This window comes from Lithobates pipiens, unplaced genomic scaffold (genome assembly GCF_037356315.1).
Source record: "Lithobates pipiens isolate NorthernLeopardFrog02 unplaced genomic scaffold, aLitPip1_a1.2 Scaffold_13, whole genome shotgun sequence".
NCBI lineage: Eukaryota > Metazoa > Chordata > Amphibia > Anura > Ranidae > Lithobates > Lithobates pipiens.
The window spans coordinates 216705661-216729192 of record NW_027507718.1 but is presented as its reverse complement, the minus strand read 5'-3'; the positions used below and the strand labels follow the sequence as shown (position 1 = coordinate 216729192).

Sequence of the window (23532 nt, the reverse complement as noted above, 5' to 3'; positions counted from 1 at the left end):
TTTTGTTTTTTTTATCAGATAATTTTTTATTGAAAACAAACAAACACAAACAAAATATACATACATCAATAACAAAAACAAAAATAACAATGTCTTTTTCCCCTATTACAAGACAGGGGAATTCCTGTATATTTATGAGGACACATAGAGATCAATGTTGTTTGACCTTCAGTCTGGCCCGTCATTTTTATTACCAACCGCACTGTGTTCATATAATCAGAAATAAAGATATGTCCGTGTGCTATGTCTATAGTACGTGTAGTTCTTTAGTCTCATTGTTTATCACATGTGTCTTCTGCCATGTGTCTTCCCCCTTACCGCTTCCAGCCGTATCAGGGCCGTGGAGCAGAGCAGGGTGTCACCAACCCCTAACCAGCGAGGAGCGGTGCATATCACTTCAAATATTCAACGTCGTGCAAACCAACTATATACATAATCGTAACCTCTGCAGTACCCTGTGTTTTTATATTTGTCTCTCATCGAACATATATTAGTCCCTTTGTACGTGTTGTAACCACATTCTAAACGAACGGAATTTTGTGGGCCAGTGTGTAGGCAAGACAGCTTGGAATTCCGTCGTGTGTACGCGCCCTTCCTTTTAATCACACACTTTGCACTTTATTGTGATCTTGTCACTAAGTTGTCACATGTTGAAGCATATCTTTATTTTATTGTTATTTACCACCATTTTTTTATGATGTTTAGATAGAAGCTTTATTGGTACATATTATTCTTCAGCGTGACATCTTTCTTTTCACTTTATATTTAAACCACTTTGTCTTTCGGTGATGTTTGCTGCTTTTTATATTTGAGGTTTTTTAGTCACAGCGCAGTATTCCTTTCGGTATTTCAGTGTGGGACATATTGTCTCATTCTCCATTCAGAGGGATAAGACATCCTCCTTAGGGCCAGTAACACCGAAGAAGTATTTTGTATGGCTAATAGGTCTAGAAGGATTGCTGCAATTATCAGGCAAAGTGGTTCTAGTATATTCCTTATCACTATACAGAGGTCAGCATCTGAGTTAGAACATCATTCTTGAAAATAGAAAATAGATTCAAGTTTGAAGAGAGACACAGAATTGGTCCTTCTTCAAGGAGAAAACAATAGGCTCTTTAGAATTAACGGCACCCGAAGACAATAACTGTCCATTAAAGACAATCGCAGTAGTGCGGATCAAGTTAGTCAAGGGGCTTAGATGGCTAGGACAAATCCATTGAGGGCAGAGACCGCATTTCCAGGCGGATTGCGCATCCATGGACGGAACTCCAAATGAGTCCCTCCAAAACTAATATGCAAACTACGACCTGGTCTACATTCAACACATAGGGGGCCCATTTTAAAGTGGACCCAGTGGCCTTAGCTACAATATATTTCAATTGTTAGGGAGGATAGATCTAATCCTCAACTTAAACACTTCAGCATTACCCACCCTTGTTTCCTGGTGATTTGGTACATCCCATATGTATATGCTGTCATGCTTTGTCAGGAAAGAGGAACATTTTATACTTACCTGATGGTAATTTTCCTTTTCTGATGCAAAGCATGACAGCATATAGGTTCCTCCTGAAAAGGCTTCGTAGTGATACTAAGTTACGAGAATGTGGCCTGCAGGGAGGAGACTTACTTTTAAAGTGTAACCGATCATGGAATAGGGCAGGGGCGGAGCCTACCCATACATATATGCTGTCATGCTTTGCATCAGCAAAGGAAAATTACCGTCAGGTAAGTATAACATTTTCCTCTTATGTGAGCACCACTCCGTCCTGGAAAAATATTTAATTTTAGATAAAAATGTAACAATGAAATACCTATTGTGATAAGTAAACCAAATTTATGGACACATAACTAATATATTTTTCATCAAATAAATTCTTTATTATCACCTTTTTATATACACTGATTACTTCTTTGTAAAAATACACAATTAAAACATACCAAATGTGAAAAAGAGGCTATTTACATTACAAACAAAAAAAGTTTAAATCCTAATATATATATATTTACATACAAAGTTTAATTTACATATATAAACATTATATAAATAGTGTATCTGTAATATGTTTATTATGTAACAGTTTTAAAAATTTTAAAGTGGTACAATGTATGTTTTTTTTTTTACACATCTTTCATATATTTTCTGTTTCATACACACACACAAAGAAGTTTGTTTTTTATATACTCAAATAGATGTTTACATATGAGGTATGCGATGCATGGTAGCCAATCAGCTTCTAACTCCAGCTTGATTCATTAAGCTTTGACAAAAAAAGACTGGAAGCTGATTGGTTTCTATGCTGATTTACACCAGATTTAGCATCTCTCCAGTTTTAGAAAATCAACCCCGTAGAGTACTGAAAATGATGCCACAGCACCTATTTGCATAGTAGAAAATGGCATGTAGAAAATTTGACAGGAGTCTGTTTTAAGTATGCATGACTTGTTAGTATAGAAGGCTAGATTTAATAAACCTATCTTATACAACATTTATAATAAATTGGAAGATGAATCCAGCATCATATTGTACCAAACCGTGTAAGTAAAAGTGGAGTTCTGAACCATACAGACTATTATAAAGACTAATGTAGAAATACAAGAATAATGATCACCTAATTGATGCTATTAAATGACAAATGTTTAATGTTTTGTTTTAAATCTCATTAATATTCTATGTTGACAAAAATGTTTCCCTTTGCTTTTTGACTTCATTTTCTTTGAATACTTGAGGTTTCAAAATTTACACAAAGAGCATCCATCTGCTATGACTTAGGGCAACCAATCAGAAATGAGTTTAGTGTAGCTAGGCCTTTAAAGACTTTTAAAGACCAGTATATGGTAGCTATGCATTACTGCGCACCTGGAAATATGCAATTATGCAATCAAATGGATCCCACGATATTGTTTGCTTGATGAGTTTTGGGTTATATATTTAGGTATTATGACTACAATTACAATCAAATATTCTGTCAATAGAAACTAAAAGAAAAAATTAAAATTATGATGCCACATCACAAGCAGTCCTAATTTACAGTAATTTAGGGAAACATCAAAAAATTATAAGTGTATTGCACTGACTGTCTCCAGAGCATAGTGACTATTTTTCATATTCGCAGCACAAAAAAATGATTGCAATTAAATGTTGAAATTGCTAGGTTTGGGCAAATTGTTTTTGGTTTTTCTTCCAGAGAAGGTTATTTACCAAAGTGTAAATGTTTTAACCACCCCACTAAAGCTGTATTTACTATAAGTGCTCAATACTGTGCAAGGTAAAAACTAAATGTGCTTGTGCATAATTTGATGTTTTAAGAAATCTATTAGGTGAAAAGAAAAAAATACTGCTTTAGTAAATCATCTCTTTTAGCATTATACTGTAGTTAATATAGGAAAGACTGCTTCAGATGGTAAATTTAGGAAAACCAGGTTAGGTAGTAGGTAATTTAAACAATATTTTTTTTCCACTTGAAAAAATGCATGCATTTATTTGTTTGAAGGTTATAATAACTATAACATTAACAGTGTTTGCAATGTGCAGATACAATGTAAATGGTGTTTAGTGCATGTACTATGTGTTGTGTCATGGTGTGAAATGCTGTGTTGGCCAAAAAAAAGTGCAGGTAATTATTTTTTTTTGTCCATTTAAACTGGCTGCACTGCCTACTGAAATGCACATAAAAAAGCTGTGTTAGCTGTGAATAGAATCTATAGTATATGTAAAAAAAAAAAGGAAAAATCATATTGTCAACAGACATTGAAAATTTGGACACAATTTTTCTTCTACATTATTTCACTGGAAAGAAGTGGGGACCACTCATACATGATTTCCTGTATGGCATGGCTATTCATCTGTGGCACTGTATAGCTATATTTTAATGTAACAATGCCTGGACAATCAAGCATGCATTCAACAATATTTGCTAATTTAAGCAACTAATAACAGATGATATTCATACATTTGATGAAATGGGAGTTAGTATGAGTCCCTTTTTTAACTAAAAAACACATCAGCAGTCTTTTAAAACATATACATTAAAAATTATAAATATAAAAAAAATGTCCCAGCTCCTTGATACTTTCTGTTAACAGTCATTTGAAGGCAAAAGGTCTTTTATTTTTGTGATGAAGATCAAAAAGCAACAACATCAAAAAATGTCAACGTATATTTTGTTTCAAAATTTTAAATTTTTTGATTTTACAAAACCGGTGTGCTAAGCAATTTTATACATATTTATACAGGGTTATTTCTCACTAGCCAAACAATACAGATGCAATACTGCTTTTTTGTCTTTTTATATTATTGTTAAACTATATACTTTAAATAATACATTTTAAAGCAAGATTTTAAATGTTTGTGCAATAAATATGTAACAATATAGGTTTTTGTCAACGTAAAACAAAAAATGAAACCATGTATAGGTTTTGTAAATGAATTTAGAAGATAATAGTTATAGTAACATGTATATTATTATTAGGAGAGTGTGTAATGAACAGAAGTATTTTAGCCTTATTTAGTAACTGTAAAAGCAAGTAATGCAATTAAGCTCATTGCTACCAATCAGCTTTGAGTAGTGAAACTTAATAATAGTTGACCTGTGATTGGTTGCTGTATTTTAAAGCATACTACTGCTCTTTACATGTCATTAAATAATACTTTATGAAGATAAAACAAAACATCATCTTTTGTTTCTTATATCCTTTTCAACAAATCTATTTTAAAACGTGGTACATAATCAAACATATCTAACACAACATTTGTTTATTTTAAATGGAGGTACTATTTTGTTGTGGACCTGCCCCATATTTAGAACATCCAAGGGCATTATTGTTAAATACCATTGTGGCTTCAAGTCATTTTTAAGTTCCCTAAGCTAAAGGAAATACTATTAACCTTTGAAGAATCATCCTTCTCCATCCAAACCCCTGTTTTTATTTTTGTCTTGCATAGAGATGGGATAAGTTAGAATCTCTGTCAGAATTTTAGTGCTGATTTTGTCCCCAATAGGGAGATTTTCTCTCTTTTCCTGTATATTTTACAGTTTTCAGAAGAGGAAGAATCTCCCCAGTTAAAACAAAGAAGGCAATTTATATATAAAAGAATTGTAGTGTGGCGAAGAGTTAAATCCTCTCTTGTTTGTTCTTTATGCCTCTGTTGGGGAGATTTTCTTTCACTTCCAGTAAATGAGTGTCAGACAAAAAAAGACAGCAATAAAAACCGCACAGATAAAAAACACCTTCTTCTCTCTTCTTTTCTCTCTCTCTCTGTGTTTTTGCTGTGGTGTGATTTAAAGCTCCACTCAAGGAAGGAAAAAAAAAAGATTTATTCTTGCAATGTGTCCTCCTCTGGACTGTAAGGGTTAACTGCTCATTTTGACTAGGGAACAATAAAGAAGGTGATATACCAGTACTTGCCTTATTCCTCACTCCCTCAGCAGCTCATGCTCTCCTCCACTGCTCAATGCTCTGTATTGTGGGTAGGCCCTTGAAGTACTTCGGTACATTGCAGAACTGCTGGTCCTGCATTGTATGAGATGACATCATAGAAATGTGACCAATGGATTAGTCATACAAAGAGGAGCAATTTTCTAGGTCAGGGGTCTCCACACTATGGCCCTCTAGTTGTTCAGGGGCTACAATTCCCATCATGCCTAGACATTCACATACATGACTTGGACATGTTTAGGGTCATAGTTTGCAGATCCCTGCTGCAAGAGAAGAGCGGTTAAGCCTTGTAGTGAGGAGGGAGACTTACTGCAAGTATAAATCTTTTTTTTTTGTCGGTGTTAAGCTTTTTTTTTTAAAAGAACAAAAACTGCAATCTTTCTCACAACCAATGTCTTTCTGCTAGGAATACCAGCTTATTTTTTTGCTATATAACATCTGTAAAATACAAAATGTTAAGCTGATACAGCACTCTAATTTATAAATGTTAGTAGTAACTCCTATAGAGCATAAACTGTGTTTCAAGCTTGGTTTGTTATTTAAACTCCAGTGCATAAACAGCATGGAATGAGCATATACTATTCAATAATACATTTTGATTGTCTAATATCTATTTAAAAATACATTAACACATTTCACAGACAGCTTGCATTGCTTGGAATGGAAATGGCTTGTACAGCATAATGAAACTGTTGTACATTTGTGCAATAAAGAGGTTGGTCTTTTGCTTCTCATCGGTTTACTTGTGTCTACTATGAAATGTCTGTAGACTTAATTTAAAGGTAAACTGGGCTGAGTAGAAACCAAAGATGTTCGTGTTCTTCAGAGCTTCAATACCATCAAGTAACACGTGCTTCTAAGTGCAGAAATCTTGCTCATATCTGGAAAGAAATTACAATAAAATAAGAGTGCTGTTGTGCTGCTGTTCAGGTCATTAGGAATACATTACTTTCATCCCTTCTGCCAAATCCTTTATACAGAGACACGGACAGCCTATTCTATTCTTGTTTTACTGAAGTCTGGGGTACACTTTCAGATTTTACTTGCAATGTCACATGAAGGAAATATAATGGTTTTATAATTGGAAATATAGAAAATATTGTTGACATTTAATGCTGTTGAATTCCATGAATTACACTGAACTATTAACTGAGGGTGAGAAATAACTAGATGATTTAGTTATTACAATAAAATAAGAGTGCTGTTGTTCTGCTGGTCAAGTCATTAGGAATACGTTACTTTGATCAACTCTCTCATCCCTTCTATAAAACCCTTTATACAGAGCCATGGACAGCCTATTCTATTCTTTTACTAAACTGTGGGGTACACTTTCAGATTTTCACACTGGACTACTCACTAAAGTTGAGAAATAACTAGATCTTGTTTTCAAACAAAAAAGGTGGAGAGGGCAAGATTTTAGTTTAGCCTGCTTTTATGCCCAAGAAAATGTAATCAGACTTTTTATTTCACCCTTGCACATCAATGCTGTAATCTTACTAAATAATACTAATATTGATAATAATGATATAGCTCTAAAAACAGTTATTGTACTTACCATTCATGATTCTTCATGATGGAGTTTTCATTGCACCTCACAAATACCACTGAGCCTTTTCCTCTTGTAAGAGTGGCATGTTTACCATTCTCAGGACAAAAAACTAACCTAAAACACAAATAAGCACACTCATATTAACTGCAAGTCAAGCATAACTGAAAAGCGAATTGCAAGTTTCCAAATACTAAGAAAAAAAGCATTTTGTTTGGCATTGGACATCATCATTTAGTTCCCAGACTTTACATTTCATGTGGAAATGGTCATATGAAGAATAATTTGTGGTTTGTAAAAAAAACACGTAACTCAAGTTGGACATATTAAAAGGCAACATGAGAGGAACTACAACAACATTCTCATGTAGAAATTGGTGAAAGGGTACATGCAGTTCATTGATCTTGTCATCAAAATGTGAAATGTAGTAGAACCATGGTGATCTAATGGTCATGGTTTGCTGACCTCATTCCTAGACTATAAGGCCGCGTACACACGTGGGGACTGTTCGGCCAACTTTGTCCGCTGAACATTGTCTCGGCGGACAGTCCGCCCGTGTGTGGGCTTTCAGCGGACAGTTTCAGCGAACAGTCCGCTGAACAAGGTTTTTCGGAAATTCCGAAAAACTGTCCGCTGAAACTTTGTTTCAGCGAACAGTCCCCTCGTGTGTAGGCTTGTTCGTCAAACTATGTTCCGGGCATGCTCAGAAAGGATTTACACGCCGAAAGTTATAATGCAGTGTATAGGACGTCGTATTTTTCGTCCCGTCGTACGTGCCGTTCACGTCATCGCGCACGGTTTCAGCAAACTGTTCGTTCGTCGTGTGTGGCCATGTCCGTCCATGCTAATTTTGAGCGGACTGTTTGCTGAAACTGTTTGACGGACAAAGTTGGGCGAACAGTCCCCGCGTGTGTACGCGGCCTTATGCCTACAGTGGTAAGATTACGTTTCCTCTGTATCTGAGGTGTTTTATATTTTCATGAAGAGAGTAAGAAAGTGGTGGGATGATGAGTTTTATTTAGTCAGGAATAAAAACACAATTGAATGCAGGCTGGCAGAGTAGAGGGGTCCAATTTGTACTAATTAACGGCAACAGAAAATTGTGATGTCCCTGACCTGGCTTTGTTGTAAAAGTTAAAATCTCAGGATTGCATTAACAGAAATACAAATCCTTTGGCAGATTTATTAGCTTCCATATATATATTTCATATGTGTATTTAGCTGTTTGACTGGAGTTTAATTTAAAAACTTGTAACAGTATGGAGAAAATGGGTTTCACAGTTTTCTCCAGAATTAGTAACTCCTGGATTGGGTTCTGGAGTCCAGAGGCTTTGAAGAGACCTGAGAGATATGAAGCCTCTAACCCTGTGTCCAGGGTTAGAGGCTTTATCCTGAAAGCCAGCATCCTGATTGTGCAGGTGTGCACAGCCTTTTTAGTCAAGGGGCTGTCTATGGGTTAGGGTTCTTTCCCTAGAGACAAGCTTCTGCAGGAGCAGGGTGTCTGAACAGACACTTGGAGAGTGTCCCATCTGGCCTCATGAAAAGACAATCATATTGGACAAGGCTGTAGCCTAGACTGTTATGGGGTTGATTTACTAAAACCAGAGAGTGCAAAACCTAGTGCAGCTGTACATGATAGCCAATCAGCCTCTAACTTCAGCTTGTTCATTAGCCTTTGACAAAAAAAAATAGAAGCTGATTGGTTTCTATGTAGAGCTGCACTAGATTTTGCATTCTGCAGCTTTAGTAAATCAACCACCGTCCATGTGTAATTAAGCAGGAGACTGTGCAGCCAAGGTTGGGAAGTTGGGTTTTCACAAGACTAAATTACTTGATGTGGTGAGTCTGAGCAGACACAAACTCAGGGACTAATGCAGGCCATACACGGTCGAATTTCAAACGAATTTTCTTTTCAAAATCCGAAAATTAGTTTCTTTTGTGATCCGATGATGCCACCATTGATTTTCGAAATTCGGCCGACCAAGCCTTCAATTTCACCTCATGTTGCTACAGAAAATAATTTTCTTGGCTGGGAATCTTCTTTTATCTCCGTACATTTTCTTTTATCTCCGTACATTTTCTTTTATCTCCGTACATTTTCTTTTCTTATTACGTTTCTCGCACGATTCTCCCATCATTGATTAGAAAATCGTTCGTTTTTCTAAAAATTTCCAACATGTCCGATTCCTCAAATTTTATTTCCGCACGAAAATCGGCTGTTGCTGCAGCCCACTAATGGTGCGAAATTCATACGAAAATTCTTAGATACGATTTTCGAAAGAAAATTCTTTCGAAATTCGAACCGTGTATGGCCGCATTACTATGCTGTCCAGATAGCTAGAAGGAAGTTTTAATTTGTTGTGAAGACACTGAAACCCCTGCAAGGGTAACATTCTGTTTTTTTTTTACTTTACTGTTGAACAAAAGTGGGTAAAAAGCACAGGAGTGTACTTCACTGGCTGGACACTGCATCTACTATTTAAAATGATGCCAAGAAAAGCAGTAAGCAACTAACATTAGCAAGTAAATATTAGGCATGATGTGCATTACATTTTCAAAAGATCATAGCTGTTTTATTGTAATTTATGAATGGACATCTTTGTTTTTTTTGGTGCTGTTGCATAACATATCCAAATAAACTGCTTGCAGTTGCATTGTAAAGAAAATTGCTTGATCACTATAACAGCATGTACACATTCAGTTGTGTCAAATGGTATTGTTCTTCTGATATACAGTACCGTCTAGAAAATGGTAGCAATAATAAAGTGGTTGTAAAGGCAGAAGGTTTTTTTTATCTTAATGCATTCTATGCACTTGGATGAAAAACCTTCTGTGTGCAGCTCCCCCCTCAGCCCCCCGAATACTTACCCGAGCCCCATCTCTATCCAGTGATGTGCACAAGTACATTGGCTGTACGGGACTCTCCCCTGATTGGCTGAGACACAGCAGCGGCACCATCATCATATGTCCATCAAAGTCAGTTAGCCAATTAGGAGAGGGGCGGGTCGAACCACAGCTCAGTGTTTGAAATGACATACAAAGCTGCGGCTCAGCTCGGGTGCCCCCATAGCAAGCTGCTTGCTGTGGGTGCACTCAACTGGAGGGAGGGGCCATGAGCGCTGGCAGGGGACCCCGAGAAGAGTAGGATCCAGGCTGCTCTGTGCAAAATCATTGCACAGAGCAGGTAAATATAACATGTTTATTAGTTTTAAAGAAAGAAAAAATAGACTTTAGAATCACTTTAACCACATGCCGACCAGCACACGATGATATACGTCAGCACAATGGCACGGCGGGGCAAATGGGCGTTCACGTACGTCACCCCTTTAAATCGTGGCAATGTGGGCACGCGCCCACCGTGAACTTCGTGACCGCGACCGCGGGCCCTGCGGACTCGATGTCCACCTGGGGCCCATGATTGTGTCACGGAGCGGCAGAACGGGGAGATGTAAACAAGGCATTTCCCTGTAGTGCCTAGTGGCATGACAGGGAGCTACTGCTCCCTGTCATCGGGAGCAGTGATTGCTCTCATGTCAGTGGTAGCCCATCCCCCCCTACAGTTAGAATCACTCCCTAGGACACACTTAACCCCTTGCTCACCACCTAGTGTTTAACCCCTTCCCTGCCAGTGTCATTTACACAGTAATCAGTGCATTTTTATAGCACTGATCGCTGTATAAATGACAATGGTCCCAAAATAGTGTCGAAAGTGTCCGTTGTGTCCACCATAACGTCCCAGTCATGATAAAAAGTACAGATCGCCGCCATTACTAATAAAAAAAATAATATCCCCTATTTTGTAAACGTGATAACTTTTGCACGAACCAATCAATATATGCTTATTGCAAATTTTTATAGAATATATATTGGCCTAAACTGAGAAAGAAATTAGTTTTTTTATATATTTTTGGGTGATATTTATTATAGCAAAATGTAAAAAATATTGCTGTTTTTTCAAAATTGTCACTCTTTTTTTGTTTATAGAGCAAAAAATAAAAATCGCAGAGGTGATCAAATACACACTAAAAGAAAGTTCTATTTGTGGGAAAAAAAGGATGTCAATTTTGTTTGGGTGCAATGTCGCACAACCGTGCAATTGTCAGTTAAAGCAACGCAGTGCCGTATCGCAAAAAGTGCTCTGGTCAGGAAGGGGGTAAATCCTTCCGAGGCTGAAGTAGTTAAATAAGCAATGTAGGATCTAAAAGACAAGGTTACTAATTATTTTTATAACCATGTGCTTCTACAAAGCTACTTACTTTTTCTGTAACTCTCCCGACTTTATCCTGATCTTCTGAATATCAAATGCGTATGTTGTAAACCAGTCTGACAAGCTGAAGAATGATTCCTTCTCCCATTTAACTTTCAACATTAGCAGCTCTCCTACATCCAGTTCAGTGAAGATCAAATATGAATAGGTTTTGTTTGAAGACATTTCAGCCCTAAAAGAGACAAGATCAGTTATAATTCTTGATGTGCACTCACTATATAAATGAAAAAGTTGACTTTGTGCAGCAGAATGCCAACATACTTATTTGCAAGACTGTTTCTGACCATTTCATTACACTAGGCTGAACATCTTTTAACCTTTATATGCCACTAACCATCACACCATTACTCTTATTAACATCTTTAATGCAGTAGAGTTTATGTATTTACCACCGCACTGAGATTTTCTAACCCTGTATTTTCTCAAAATCTGTCAGATATTCTGTATATTATGGCTCCAGTGTCCTCCCACAGAGACCCCTACACTGTCTATACCCCTTTACAATTCTTCCATATGTCTATAATATATACCAAGTACCTAATACATTAGCTTTCAGGGCTGGAAGACATAAACCCTTCCTAAACGTAACCTCTTAATTGCATACCAATCTCTCTGCTGTTGGGATACATTTTTCTGTGCTGAAAAAAATAGGTTACATTTAGAGGGCAGGCAACATTGTGCACAGTTGCTTGTTAAATGTATGCAGACTCTAGGTTAATTTGATTTGAGACCACTTATCTTTGCCTTTTATCTCTTGCAACAGTTTTTTGTTTACAGTGTGCTTATAGTACCTATTTTGCACTGCAGGCCTTCACTCAATACATGTAGATATACATGATTTACATCATATTTTAGTGATTGTCTGTAGTACATAGCAGCTATGGGCATTATAAAGGAAAGGCACTGGCTATGGACTGGTGCAAAAATCACACAGACACTTTGAAAATGTTTCACTCGAATCAAAATAACACTCAGAGCAAGCACACTTCACAGATGCAATAAGGCCTGACTCCTAAATTTTAGATGGCTCTATCTCACTTTACCCTGGCACCCCTTTTAGTTGTTGGTACTCTACAAGACTGCCTAGTTAACCTATGCCTTATAACAGCCTGTTTATTATCCCAGGGAGTAAAGTGTACTTTATTTTATAGGATATGCACTGAGTTTACAGTTAAAAAAAAATGCTGAAATCCTATGGTAAACCATCAAAAATTAATCTAAGTTAATCAAGGAAAACATTTTCCAGTGATCTCCACTATCAAGACCAAGCTACCTATGGCCATAAGACAGACTGCATCATACCTATAATTGTAGCTCTTCGTGAGGCATAAATGAAATGAAAATAAACAAATTAAGATTGTTTAAAGAATCAAGCACACAATGAGGTTGATCTACTAAAATTCGAGCGTGCAAAAGCTGGTGCAGTTGTGCATGGTAGCCAATCAGCTTCTTACTTTAGCTTGTTTAATTTATTATTATTATCATTACAGGTACTTATATAGCGCTGTAAATTTACGCAGCACTTCACATATAAATTGTACATTCACATCAGTCCCTGCTCTCAAGGAGCTTACAATCTAAAGTCTCTAACGTATATTCTTACATATACATAGCGCTCAAGGATCTTACAATCTAAAGTCCCTAACTCATATTCTTACATATATATATATATATATAGCTCTCAAGGAGCTTACAATCTAAAGTACTTAACTCATATTCTTACATATACTTATTAGGGCCAAGTTATACAGGAGCTAATTAACCTACCAGCATGTCTTTGGAGTGTGAGAGGAAACCGGAGTACCCAGATGAAACTCACACAGGCACAGGGAGAACATGCAAACTCCGGGCAGATAGTGCCGTGGTTGGCATTCGAACCAGCGACCATAGTGCTGCTAGGCGGAAGTGCTAACCACTTGAAAAAAAAACTGGAAGCTAATTGGTATCTATGCAGAGCTGTACCAGATTTTGCCTGCTACAGTTTTAGTAAAGCAACATCAAGCTGTGTGTTAATAAAAAATACAATATATGAATATTATTTTAAATGTTGCGTTCACTCAAACCTGATTGGATGTCCGCCAATAGAAAAAAATACCTGTTAAGCTGCCAGAAATGCACTCAGCACCTAATTTCTTGTTGGCTGACAATACAGAGAATTTTTGGTGGACTGGATGATTTTAGCACACTAATTATTCTATATTTCAAAATAAGAACGAAGAGGGTCAAATTGACTCCTTGAGATAACACAGGAAGTGTGCATAGAACAGTTCTGAATTCCTGACATAAAGACCAGGTATTCTTTTTTTACACTTATTGAACAGATGTAAAAAAAATATTAAAAGGCTAAAAGGGAACATATAAGTTTGCGTTCAACCATAGCGATAAGAAAATTCAATGGAACAGGAAGGACATTTTTTCTCGAATGATCCAATTTCTTACAGTGTATAAGGTTTTCATTCGGGAATCTACATTTGCTTGAAATCTGAATGTTAATGGTAACAGCAAGCAAACTTTCTAAGTGCATTTGTACGACATTCATCAAATGATTGAATGTACAGAGAATTTTTGTACGAATATTCGCACAAACATTCATTCGAAAATCTACTAGTGTACGGTCAACTTAAATGGAACTGAGGTGCACAGAATTCTTATTTATGTTTGAGCAGTTAGACTGAATACACCTCAACTGAATGTCTAAGTGTGAATTCAGCCATAGCCAAGATGAACCTGCTTCCATATGAGTTTAGAAATCAGCTTCTAAACACATCTGAAAGAATGTATTTTGAATCCCATGTCCATGGGGCCTATGAAACATTAGTTTCTCCTTTTAGGTTAAGTAAGAATGTGGGTTTGAGGGGTTTTTGTTAACAATACTTGTAAAATAACTTAAATGCATTGATTTAACATCTCCATGTATACAGTAAATTATCTGTAACTATTTAATAATATCAAGACCTTATGTATTTGATGATCTTCTAATGCATTTTTACATAATAACAGTGAAATTGAACAATTATATGACTGTGGGAAACCTTTCTATTTCACATAACCCCCCCATCCGTAAGGTTTCTTATTGTTATGGAGTATTAAGCACCATTTGTCCCATAGAGACCTAACGGAATAATAACTGGGAAAGGCAATAACATTATCCCACATATAAATATACATTAATGTATGTTTAATTAGGCCTCATGGGATACCAGTTGATGTCCACAAGTTTATGTAATTGAGAGATTGACAGTTCACACTGTAAACAACATCTGTACACAGAGCTCTCAGCAAGCCAAAATAGCATATGATACTTACAGTCGGAGTGGTCTGTTTTCACTTTCCCCTTTAGTACCATACAAGGAGACCAGTAAAGGTTGGTTGGTGACGGTTAAGTTCTTCTTTCCAAAGAAATGGACTTTCACTTGATAGTGGAACACTAAACATACAAACAGCAAGTATATGTCAATTCATTTATATAAGAGAAGAAAAAAAAAACAATTCAAAATAATGTCACCATATATTTCCTTATATGATTCCTAAACAACTCTGAAAAATCACATTATATGCATCAAAGGGGGACTAAACCCCTAAAAAAAAAAAAAAAAAAAGGTAAATAGAAGGTAAAAAGGAAGCAATTTTTATTTTTGGTATACAGGCATACCTCACTTTTAAGTACACAATGGGGTTTATTTACTAAAGCTGGAAAGTACAAAATCAGGCTCACTTCTCATAGAAACCAATGAGCTTCTATCCTCAGCTTGTTCAATTAAGCTTTGCTAATAAAACCTGGAAGCTCATTGGTTTCTATGCAGAAGTGAGCCTGGTTTTGCACTTTCCAGCTTTAGTAAATAAACCCCATTCTGTACTTAAAAGTGGGGTATGCCTGTACACTGCATGGTGCATACATTGTGCAGTGCACACTCCTAACTCATCTGAGAGCAATGTAGCTCCTGAGCTCATATGCAGAATTTGCATCAGCAATGGGCACCTGTTGGCCAATGCGGAGCGACACAGCATATGGAAAATGCAGCAAAGAAGATGGTAGCAGTAGAGGATGGACCCTGAGCCTGGACCTGCCAAGACTGGAGGAGCGCACGCCAGGAGCCCACTCTGACCCTGTGGACTTATTTCCACTTTAAAGAGTACACGATCAGGATAGAAAAATAGGAGCTGCCATTACCAACTTAGTTTAAAGATGCAATTCCTAGGATTGCCATCCATATCCTTCCTTTATCACTTAAAAAGTTACTCCTATGGAAAAAGTATACATATCACTTAACTTTCACTGCTTACATGCTTCTTTGCAACCATTGCTTCACTGTGATTGATTTAGTAAAATAATACTTATCTGAGTGAGGCTATATACATTCAATGTGCAATGTGCAATTTAAATTATATTAAGTTTTATTCCTCTGCAGTAAATCACCCCAATGTGAATAATAAAACAAGGAAAAGGATCGCAGCTCCAAATGACATACTTTTAATAACAGCTTGGCAGTCATGGCCTCCATTGTTCTATGCTAAAATGTTTTGCTTGATGTGCAAAGTTAGGTTATAATAGGTGTTCAGTAGGTATACGGTAGCTGATTCATTTTCTAGTAGCCAGGTATGGTCATTGCATTCATTTTTATTCATGATGCATTAGGTATGTGTATAGACCATAAACATGTTACATGTTACTAACCTAACCCAGCATAATTTTTAATGCTAAATTGTTTGTCATGTAAAGGCATACTCAAGAGATACACTCCTAGCATCATGTTTTAATAATTAACTGATCTTAAAGGCCCAGTTAAAAAGCATATAGAATTATAAAAGCTTTGTGTTTTCAAGCTTGAGGTATGTAAGCTAATTCATAAGTTAAGAAAGTATTACTGTACCTTTAAAAGGCATCTGAGAACTAGTTTTCATGAACATCTTGGCACTTCTTTTCCCACGTATCTTATTGACTTTGTAACCCAATGTATTACAGCGATTCTTTCTGCAGCTTAGACAGAGTCCTTTATCAAAGGCTTCCTTTGAATTGCAACGATAGGCCATGCTCGGCTTCTCTTCATTAAGAAGAGAGTCAATGAAGAGGTGGATGGAGCGTTCATGGGAGCACTTCACAATCTGGTCCATATCTGTACAAATATAAGGAAACTAAGTTTTATATATATATATATATATATATATATATATATATATATATATATATATATATATATATATATATATATATATATATATATATACTCTAAATGTCACACAGTCTATCAGTAATAACAAAAATGTAGCATAATGTTTATATTATGTTATATTATATTACTCCAACATAATGTTTATTAAAAATGAATGAATGTTGATGCTTAAGCCGATTAAGTTAATTGATTGCGTACATTGACAATATGTTCTTGGCACTCCATGAAGAGTAGCATACGCTTAGTGGTTTTAAGTTGGGTTTATGATGTTTGCAAGTAGGTAGGTAAACTGTGCAAAGCATAATAGCATTCACTTAAAGAAATACTAAAGCCTCCACTTTTTTAACAGCAACATGTTAATATTTAATTATTCAGTAGAGTAACCCATTCCCGTCAACACAGTTCCTAAGCATTTCAGCTTTTGTCATGATTTACCTGCATCCTGTTTTCTGTGTGCCATTTCTAACTCTACCGAGCCCCAGTCAGAATCTATTTTGCACTGATCTGACTTCAGCAAAGTGAATTTAAAATTGGTTATGTACTTAGAAATTAAGAACCCTTTTTCAAAAATATATGTTCTGTATCATTACAGACATTTCTGCTTAAATGTTTTTACGTGGCTAAAGTCCTTATGAGGTGATGAGATGATATAGACTTCTGGTAGGTAACATTACTTGTGATGTAAGTTATAGTGTCAAAATGTAGTATTTAGTTTACATATTGTAAGAACCCCATACTGAGTGCACAAGCTCCAACGGGTTCTTAACAGGTACCAGAAATTTTAGACTTCCAAGACTGGTTACTTTTGTAACAACTGTTGCAATTCTGCAGTGTTTTATTGACATAGTTCCTGTGTTAAAATCAAATATTAGGGGTTTTGTGTATGAAGGATTGGTCATTCAGTGGGATCCCTCAGCTTCCTTACAAAGATGTATCTAAAAGCCCCAGAGACATGGTATAAAACCTAAACAAGGCCGTCATCAAATATTTTACAACTATCTAACTTTATCATTTCCTTTTGTTTTATGTCATAAAGAATTTAATTTCAGAAAACATCTGGTAATTAAGAGCCAATAGCATTTATGGTTAATGACAAAGAAGTAGGTTCATCATCTACCCCTAAAATAGTAATTTATACTCTATTTATCACAGGTCTGAGTGATAAGTTTGCCAACACTGTAATTTACAATGTTAATTGGATGGCAAGGTTTGCCCTTGATTTATCAGGGAGATTTACTAAAACTGAAACAACATTTAAGACTATAAGTATATATCCAGTCAGTACTGTCTATACAGTATAATCTAACATTTATTGTGCTTTTTTTCACTGGTAAATTAAGAGCAAACCTTGCCATCCTATTAACACTGTATATTTGTGCCTGGAATATCAAAAGGATGCATAATCAGGTTTCTGCAGTAGCTTACAACTACTCCTCCAATTCCCTGTGACCTCAGAGACCCAAGGTAAAAGAGGCAAAGGAAGATGGGGTAGCCATCCTTTCTAAACAAGCATTTGAAAATTAGAACGTCCTAGTTTTTTCAGGCCATGGTATATGATTACTATTTAAAACACACACACATACACATATATTTGTGTATTCTTACCTATAAATCCCCGTAGACCCTTTTCTGCCATTAGCCGGATTGTTTCTCCAATATTGCATCCTGGCTGAAAGTTTCCACCATTTGGGTAAATGTCAATATGTCCAACAGGCCTTTGGATGCCTATGCTACGGTCTGGGGTACCCACACTGTATGTATGCACCACATCCACAAAATCGGCATCATCAGGAGACAAAGTCACTGAAATTTCAGCATATTCAAAACTTGGCCCAGCTGGATCCAAACCTACATAGAAAAACATTGTCAGTCTAACAATATGACGTCTAAACTGTCAACATTGCAATGGCAGTGTCACTTTAAAATAACTGAGCATATTAAATGCCTACTAAAATGAAACACAGAAGTTTAAATTGTTATTTATGTTTAGAATTAATTTAGTTTTGTTAGTAAAAGTAGGCTTTTTAATGCAATCAAAATATTACCTCATTATCCCTAACCTATCCCTTAATTCAGCAGTGTTAATAAGATTTACTGCACAATTAGCTTCCTAATTGCTAAAAACAACTATCTAATGTTCATCATTGAAATGTAAATAGATAACTATTTGTTGGCCTACGTATGCTACAGTTTTGCAATTCAGATTCAGAACAATTTTAAATTCAGATTTTACACAACAAGGCATAAATCAATGAGATATCATAAGTGTTATCTAATTAAACTGACAAAAACAAATCACTCAAAAAAGGAGTGAAAAAAGACGAGGCTTAAAAATGTAATTGTTTGGGTCTTCTCTCAACACTCTCTTAATAATTTGATTTTAACCTCCCTGGCAGTATGATTCAGTCTGGAATTAGGTGCTGAAAGCGGTACAATTATTTTGCATGGAAATCTGCGTTGAATTCTGCATAAAACATTTAAGTGTAATTTCATGAGATAATTTATAAGGGCATGTTTAGGGGCCAAATTAGGGGCGGGGCAGGGTAGGGGTTGGGTGGGGCAACTGGTGGTGAGTAACCCTTGATGCCTGGCCAGTAGCTCAGGACTTGAATTTTTTAGCTCTCCAGTATACGGTCAGCAAGCAGTTAAAGAATGAGCCAATCAAAAACTTTTATTTCAGTTTTGGTAGATTCTTAAGGGTTGAACTACCTGGGAACATTTCTTATATTTCAGTGACATTATTGGAGATGTATCTGTGCGTTTCCAGGTCTGCACATCTGATGTAGCCAATATGAAGGATTCCCAATGTCCCTCTTGGTTTTTCTATTAATACTATGTTACGTAAAATGGAATGGTGAGAGCTGAAACACGTGTAATTTGGGACATTCAGAACGCCCACGAGGATAAGAACAGAGTTGGGAATTATTGCAAGGCACTATCACTGTAGGAGAATTTTAAGAAATACAAGATCCACCAATAACTCATATATCACTTTTGGTTGGACTGACTCTTGAAGCCTGTGTCACACGTATGCAACCATTTCAGTTCATCTCACCTGTTATCCTGTTAACTTTATTTTTGGTGAGACTTCCAGCAACACCTGCTGCATGAGCACCAAGACTATATCCCAAAATGTGAATGTTGTCCACAGGATAGTTGAGCTCTTCCTATAAAGGACATTGAAGTTCAATTGATTATAAACTATGTGACATATTAAAGTCAAATTAAAAAAAGATCTTCAGAATAAAATAACTGATCCTAACTGAATTTTACCTTCTTTTTTGTATCTGAGTATTAAAAGCACCCCAAGGCCAGGGCACCCAAGCCATTAGTCTGAATTAAAGTGTAGGTAAGACACAATTTTGGAGATTTACTAAAACTGGGGCACTGAATCTTTTGCAACTGCATGGTAGCCAATGAGCTTCTAACTTCAGTTCATTCAAATAAGTTTTGGCAATAAAATAAGGAAGCTGATTGGGTATTATGCAGAGCTGCACCAGATTTGGCACCATCCAGTTTTAGTAAATACTCCCACCACACCCCCAACACCCATAACTGACTTTTTTGTTTGCTTTCTTTGGTCTGTGTGTGTGTTAGGATGCAACCCTGAACCCCCCCCTCGGGATCACCAGGTCAAAATCAAAGAAAAATGAAATCTATTTCAGCCACCACATCTAAAGACTGGGTTTATAAATATTTAACATTTATAGTGTGTGGGTGTGTGTGTATGTGCATGCGTTTAAGCATTTGTTGACTAGTTTGTTAAACACTTGGTAAAAGATAATTTACTCTATGGTCTCTCTACTTCCTTTCTGTGGTCCATTTTTTACTAACTCTCTGAAGAGAAAATATATTTTGCTAAAGTCTAATGGTACACCATTCTTTGTAGCATGAATCCCTGCACTGCTCTAAAGAATGGTATATAAATGTAATCTCCCTGTGTGTGTTTTGCTAATAAAGTTCCCAGCTTTCCAAAAGGCACTTGAAGAGAGCAAGTACAGCTTATAACAAATGTCAGACTAAATAGCCTAATAAAAAATAAAAAAATTAAACAAAATAATATAAATGGCACAAAGAAGGTAACACTTGCTCTCTACACCCTTAAGATGTACTACTGAACTGTACTCACTTCCATCCAGTCAATGAAACTTGCGACATCCTGTCCCACCAGTTGCGTGTACCCAGCTGAAATTGGGTAGTGTTGCTGTGCACGAGATAGCCAATCTACCACAATCACATTTGAGTCTGGCTCTCTTTTATATAGGGCATCTACTAACTTAGGAACCCAACTCTCATACATGCCAGTTACCTAAAAAGAAAAAACATAGCTTAAACATTTAGGCATAAATATCAGGAAAGAATGACACATGCAAAAAAATTAAAAATAATTGCTAAAATTTGTACAGTGCTTATTTTTTTTTGGGGGGGGGGGGGGGGGGATTCTTGAGTATATTTGAATACCCAATAATGAGCAATCCAATCAAAATAAAAAAATAAAATAAAACAAAACAGGATTTTGTGCTTATACATGATTGGATTATTGCAGTGAACATAGCTTCCCCTTATTTATGTAGCTAACTAGACTTGTGTCTTTTTATCACCCTGACTAACTATGTAACTAAATGCAATAAGTAGCCACACACGGCTCTTCTTTCAATTGAAAAAAGCTTTATGGTTCATAGGACTCCAATTCTTCTCTGAGTGCCATCCTCTATAAATAATTAAGCTTTTTGGAATTGAATAAAAAAAGATTTAGCATCGTATGGCTACTTTAGGCATCTAGTTATCTTCAAGAAGCTGAAGCATCCTACCAGGCCTGGGCACCCATGGTAACAAGAAGTAGTAGGTCTGTCTGGAATGATGCCACTTTGCAGGCACATATATTTCCTAAACTAAATGAACATTTCATTTGCTATATGAAGTTTATCTACTTATGCAGTAAATCAGCCCTAATACACACATGATAATGCACTCGTGATAAGGACAATTTGCTGTGATTCCTATTGCATGGAGCAACAACTTTACCATAAAAGACAATTTTTTGGAAGTTTATTGCATATGTATTATTGATCCACCTAACAACTATATTAGTTTGAATGTTTTATTTCCTTGTTTTAGCGCCCTTGACTTCCTCTGCTGATAAGTATAAGGTTGTGAGATAGATAATGGTCCAGGCTCAAGATCCCTGGAACAGCCTGAACAGTTCACATTGCAACCAGAGGACACCGCAACGTGCGTTCAGTTAACTGTTTGCATGTGGATCCATTTTTTATTTTTACACAGATTATTTATTGATATGACAAGAGAGAACTATATCAACTGTAGGTTTGTTGGATGGTTGTCACAAATCTAGATACAATTGCAACCATCTAAGATTAATTAGAAATGCATATAGGATATATGACAGATTTTTTTTCTTAATGGTGAAAGGCCATTCAACACTTTCAATAATGGACAATTTGTCCAAGCATCAGCAAATTAGTTCCTGTATGTAGGACAGTTTGTTAAATGTAAAAACATCCAGAATGTTTGATTTTCCTAAAAAGAAAGACATCATGGTTTATTTTGACTAGTAGGCTTGGAAGCTTTAGTACATTTAGATGTTCCTGGTTCGTTTACATTTATCTACCTAGCCTTTCCTGTACTGCAAATACTGGGACAGAAAAGTGACATTGTAATTTAGAATGATTCTGGAGCAGTGTTCATATGGTATATACCTGTAATTGGACCAAAAAAGTACTTTTTCTAAGGATGTTACATTACAAAGTGACAGAGCTCATACATTTCACAGGTGTGCTTTCATATTGTTATACCAGACTGTGGCCATATTGGTCATATGTCTAGAGCCAACATAAAGTGTAGCTGTTAGTTTTAAAAAAACCTTTGCTAATTTAAGAACTATTCTTACAAAACAATTGAAAGTTAAAGCAACTGCAGTATAAGTGACCTGCTGCAAATTTAAGGCTGCCATACACGGCTCAATTTTGTTTTTCAGCTGGAAAAATATCAATCGAGTCCTTCATCAATGCTAATAGTGTGGGTGGAGGAGTCTCAATGATTATTGTATTAGGTGCAGAGGAGCTACCAAACAGTGGCTACATCTGATAGAATTTAGTCAATGCTTGGCCGATAATTTTACTTCTTCTCAGTTGAATTTTAAGTTGCGGTGCTCCCAGGGCCACCCACAGCTCAAATTTTGGGTAATTCAGCAGTAATTTGCAGTAAACTATATCACCTTGTCACGAGTAATAAAAGCTGTGGGGTTGGTTGACTAAAACTAGAGAGTGCAAAATCTGGTGCAACTCTGAATAGAAGCCAATCAGCTTCAAGGTTTTATTATCAATGCTTAATTGAACAAGCTAAAGTTAGAATCCGATTGGCTGCCATGTACAGCTGCACCAGATTGTCCACCCTTCAGTTCTAGAGCTCTTTCACACGGGACGGATCTGTGATGATCCACCCCGTGGACATCCACTTGCTCAGCGGGGATTGCTCGACAGATCCCCGCTGAGCAGGAAGATGACAGGTCCGTCTCTGCACACTGTGCAGGGACAGACCTGTTAGAGCGCCACTTTCCCTTATGGGAGATCGGATGACGACGGACCGCAGAGTCCATCATCATCTGCAGATGGATGGAAAAGTAGGTTTTTCCTCCGTAACACTTTTTCGGATCGGAGCGGGTCAGATGTCAGCAGACACATCACTGCTGACATCCGACGTTCCATAGAGGTCTATGGAGCTGAACGGATCGTTCGTGTGAAAGATTTACTTCTTAAGGTGAAGCAAAGGGTGGACTAGAAGAAGCAACTAGCTACACTGTGTTAATGACATGAGTTTAGATAATATGCTTTGCATATAAAATAGGACAGAGGTGTGACCACAGACGTACAGAGCAAACATTCAACAAAAGAATGTAAAAAAGTTAACACCAAATCCAGCTATTTTTGTATTTTAATCTTAGATAGAGTGGGAAGGATTAAAACCTCTGTCGGGTTTTAATTGATGTCTGTGCTCCCACTGTGAAGATTTTACTCTACTTCTGCCCTTGATGACAGGTAGTTTTGACATGGGTGTATGTAGAAACCTCCTCAAAGGGGTCACAAAAAGTTGTA

General features: G+C 36.5%; 1 protein-coding gene across 2 annotated transcripts in view; it reads right to left on the bottom strand.

The window, feature by feature from the left end:
- Positions 1-1856: 1856 nt before the first annotated feature.
- The window catches only part of LPL (lipoprotein lipase), a 38219-nt gene continuing 16543 nt past the window's right edge, over positions 1857-23532 (bottom strand). For both annotated transcript variants that reach the window (XM_077476206.1, XM_077476207.1), the window contains exons 3-10: positions 20550-20729; positions 19476-19587; positions 18026-18268; positions 16121-16363; positions 14556-14676; positions 11239-11421; positions 6992-7099; positions 1857-6317 (exon numbers count right to left, since the gene is read on the bottom strand). In XM_077476206.1, the coding sequence (XP_077332332.1) occupies position 6317; positions 6992-7099; positions 11239-11421; positions 14556-14676; positions 16121-16363; positions 18026-18268; positions 19476-19587; positions 20550-20729 (1191 nt within the window). In that variant the 3' untranslated portion in view covers positions 1857-6316. The remainder of the gene's footprint in view (positions 6318-6991; positions 7100-11238; positions 11422-14555; positions 14677-16120; positions 16364-18025; positions 18269-19475; positions 19588-20549; positions 20730-23532) is intronic.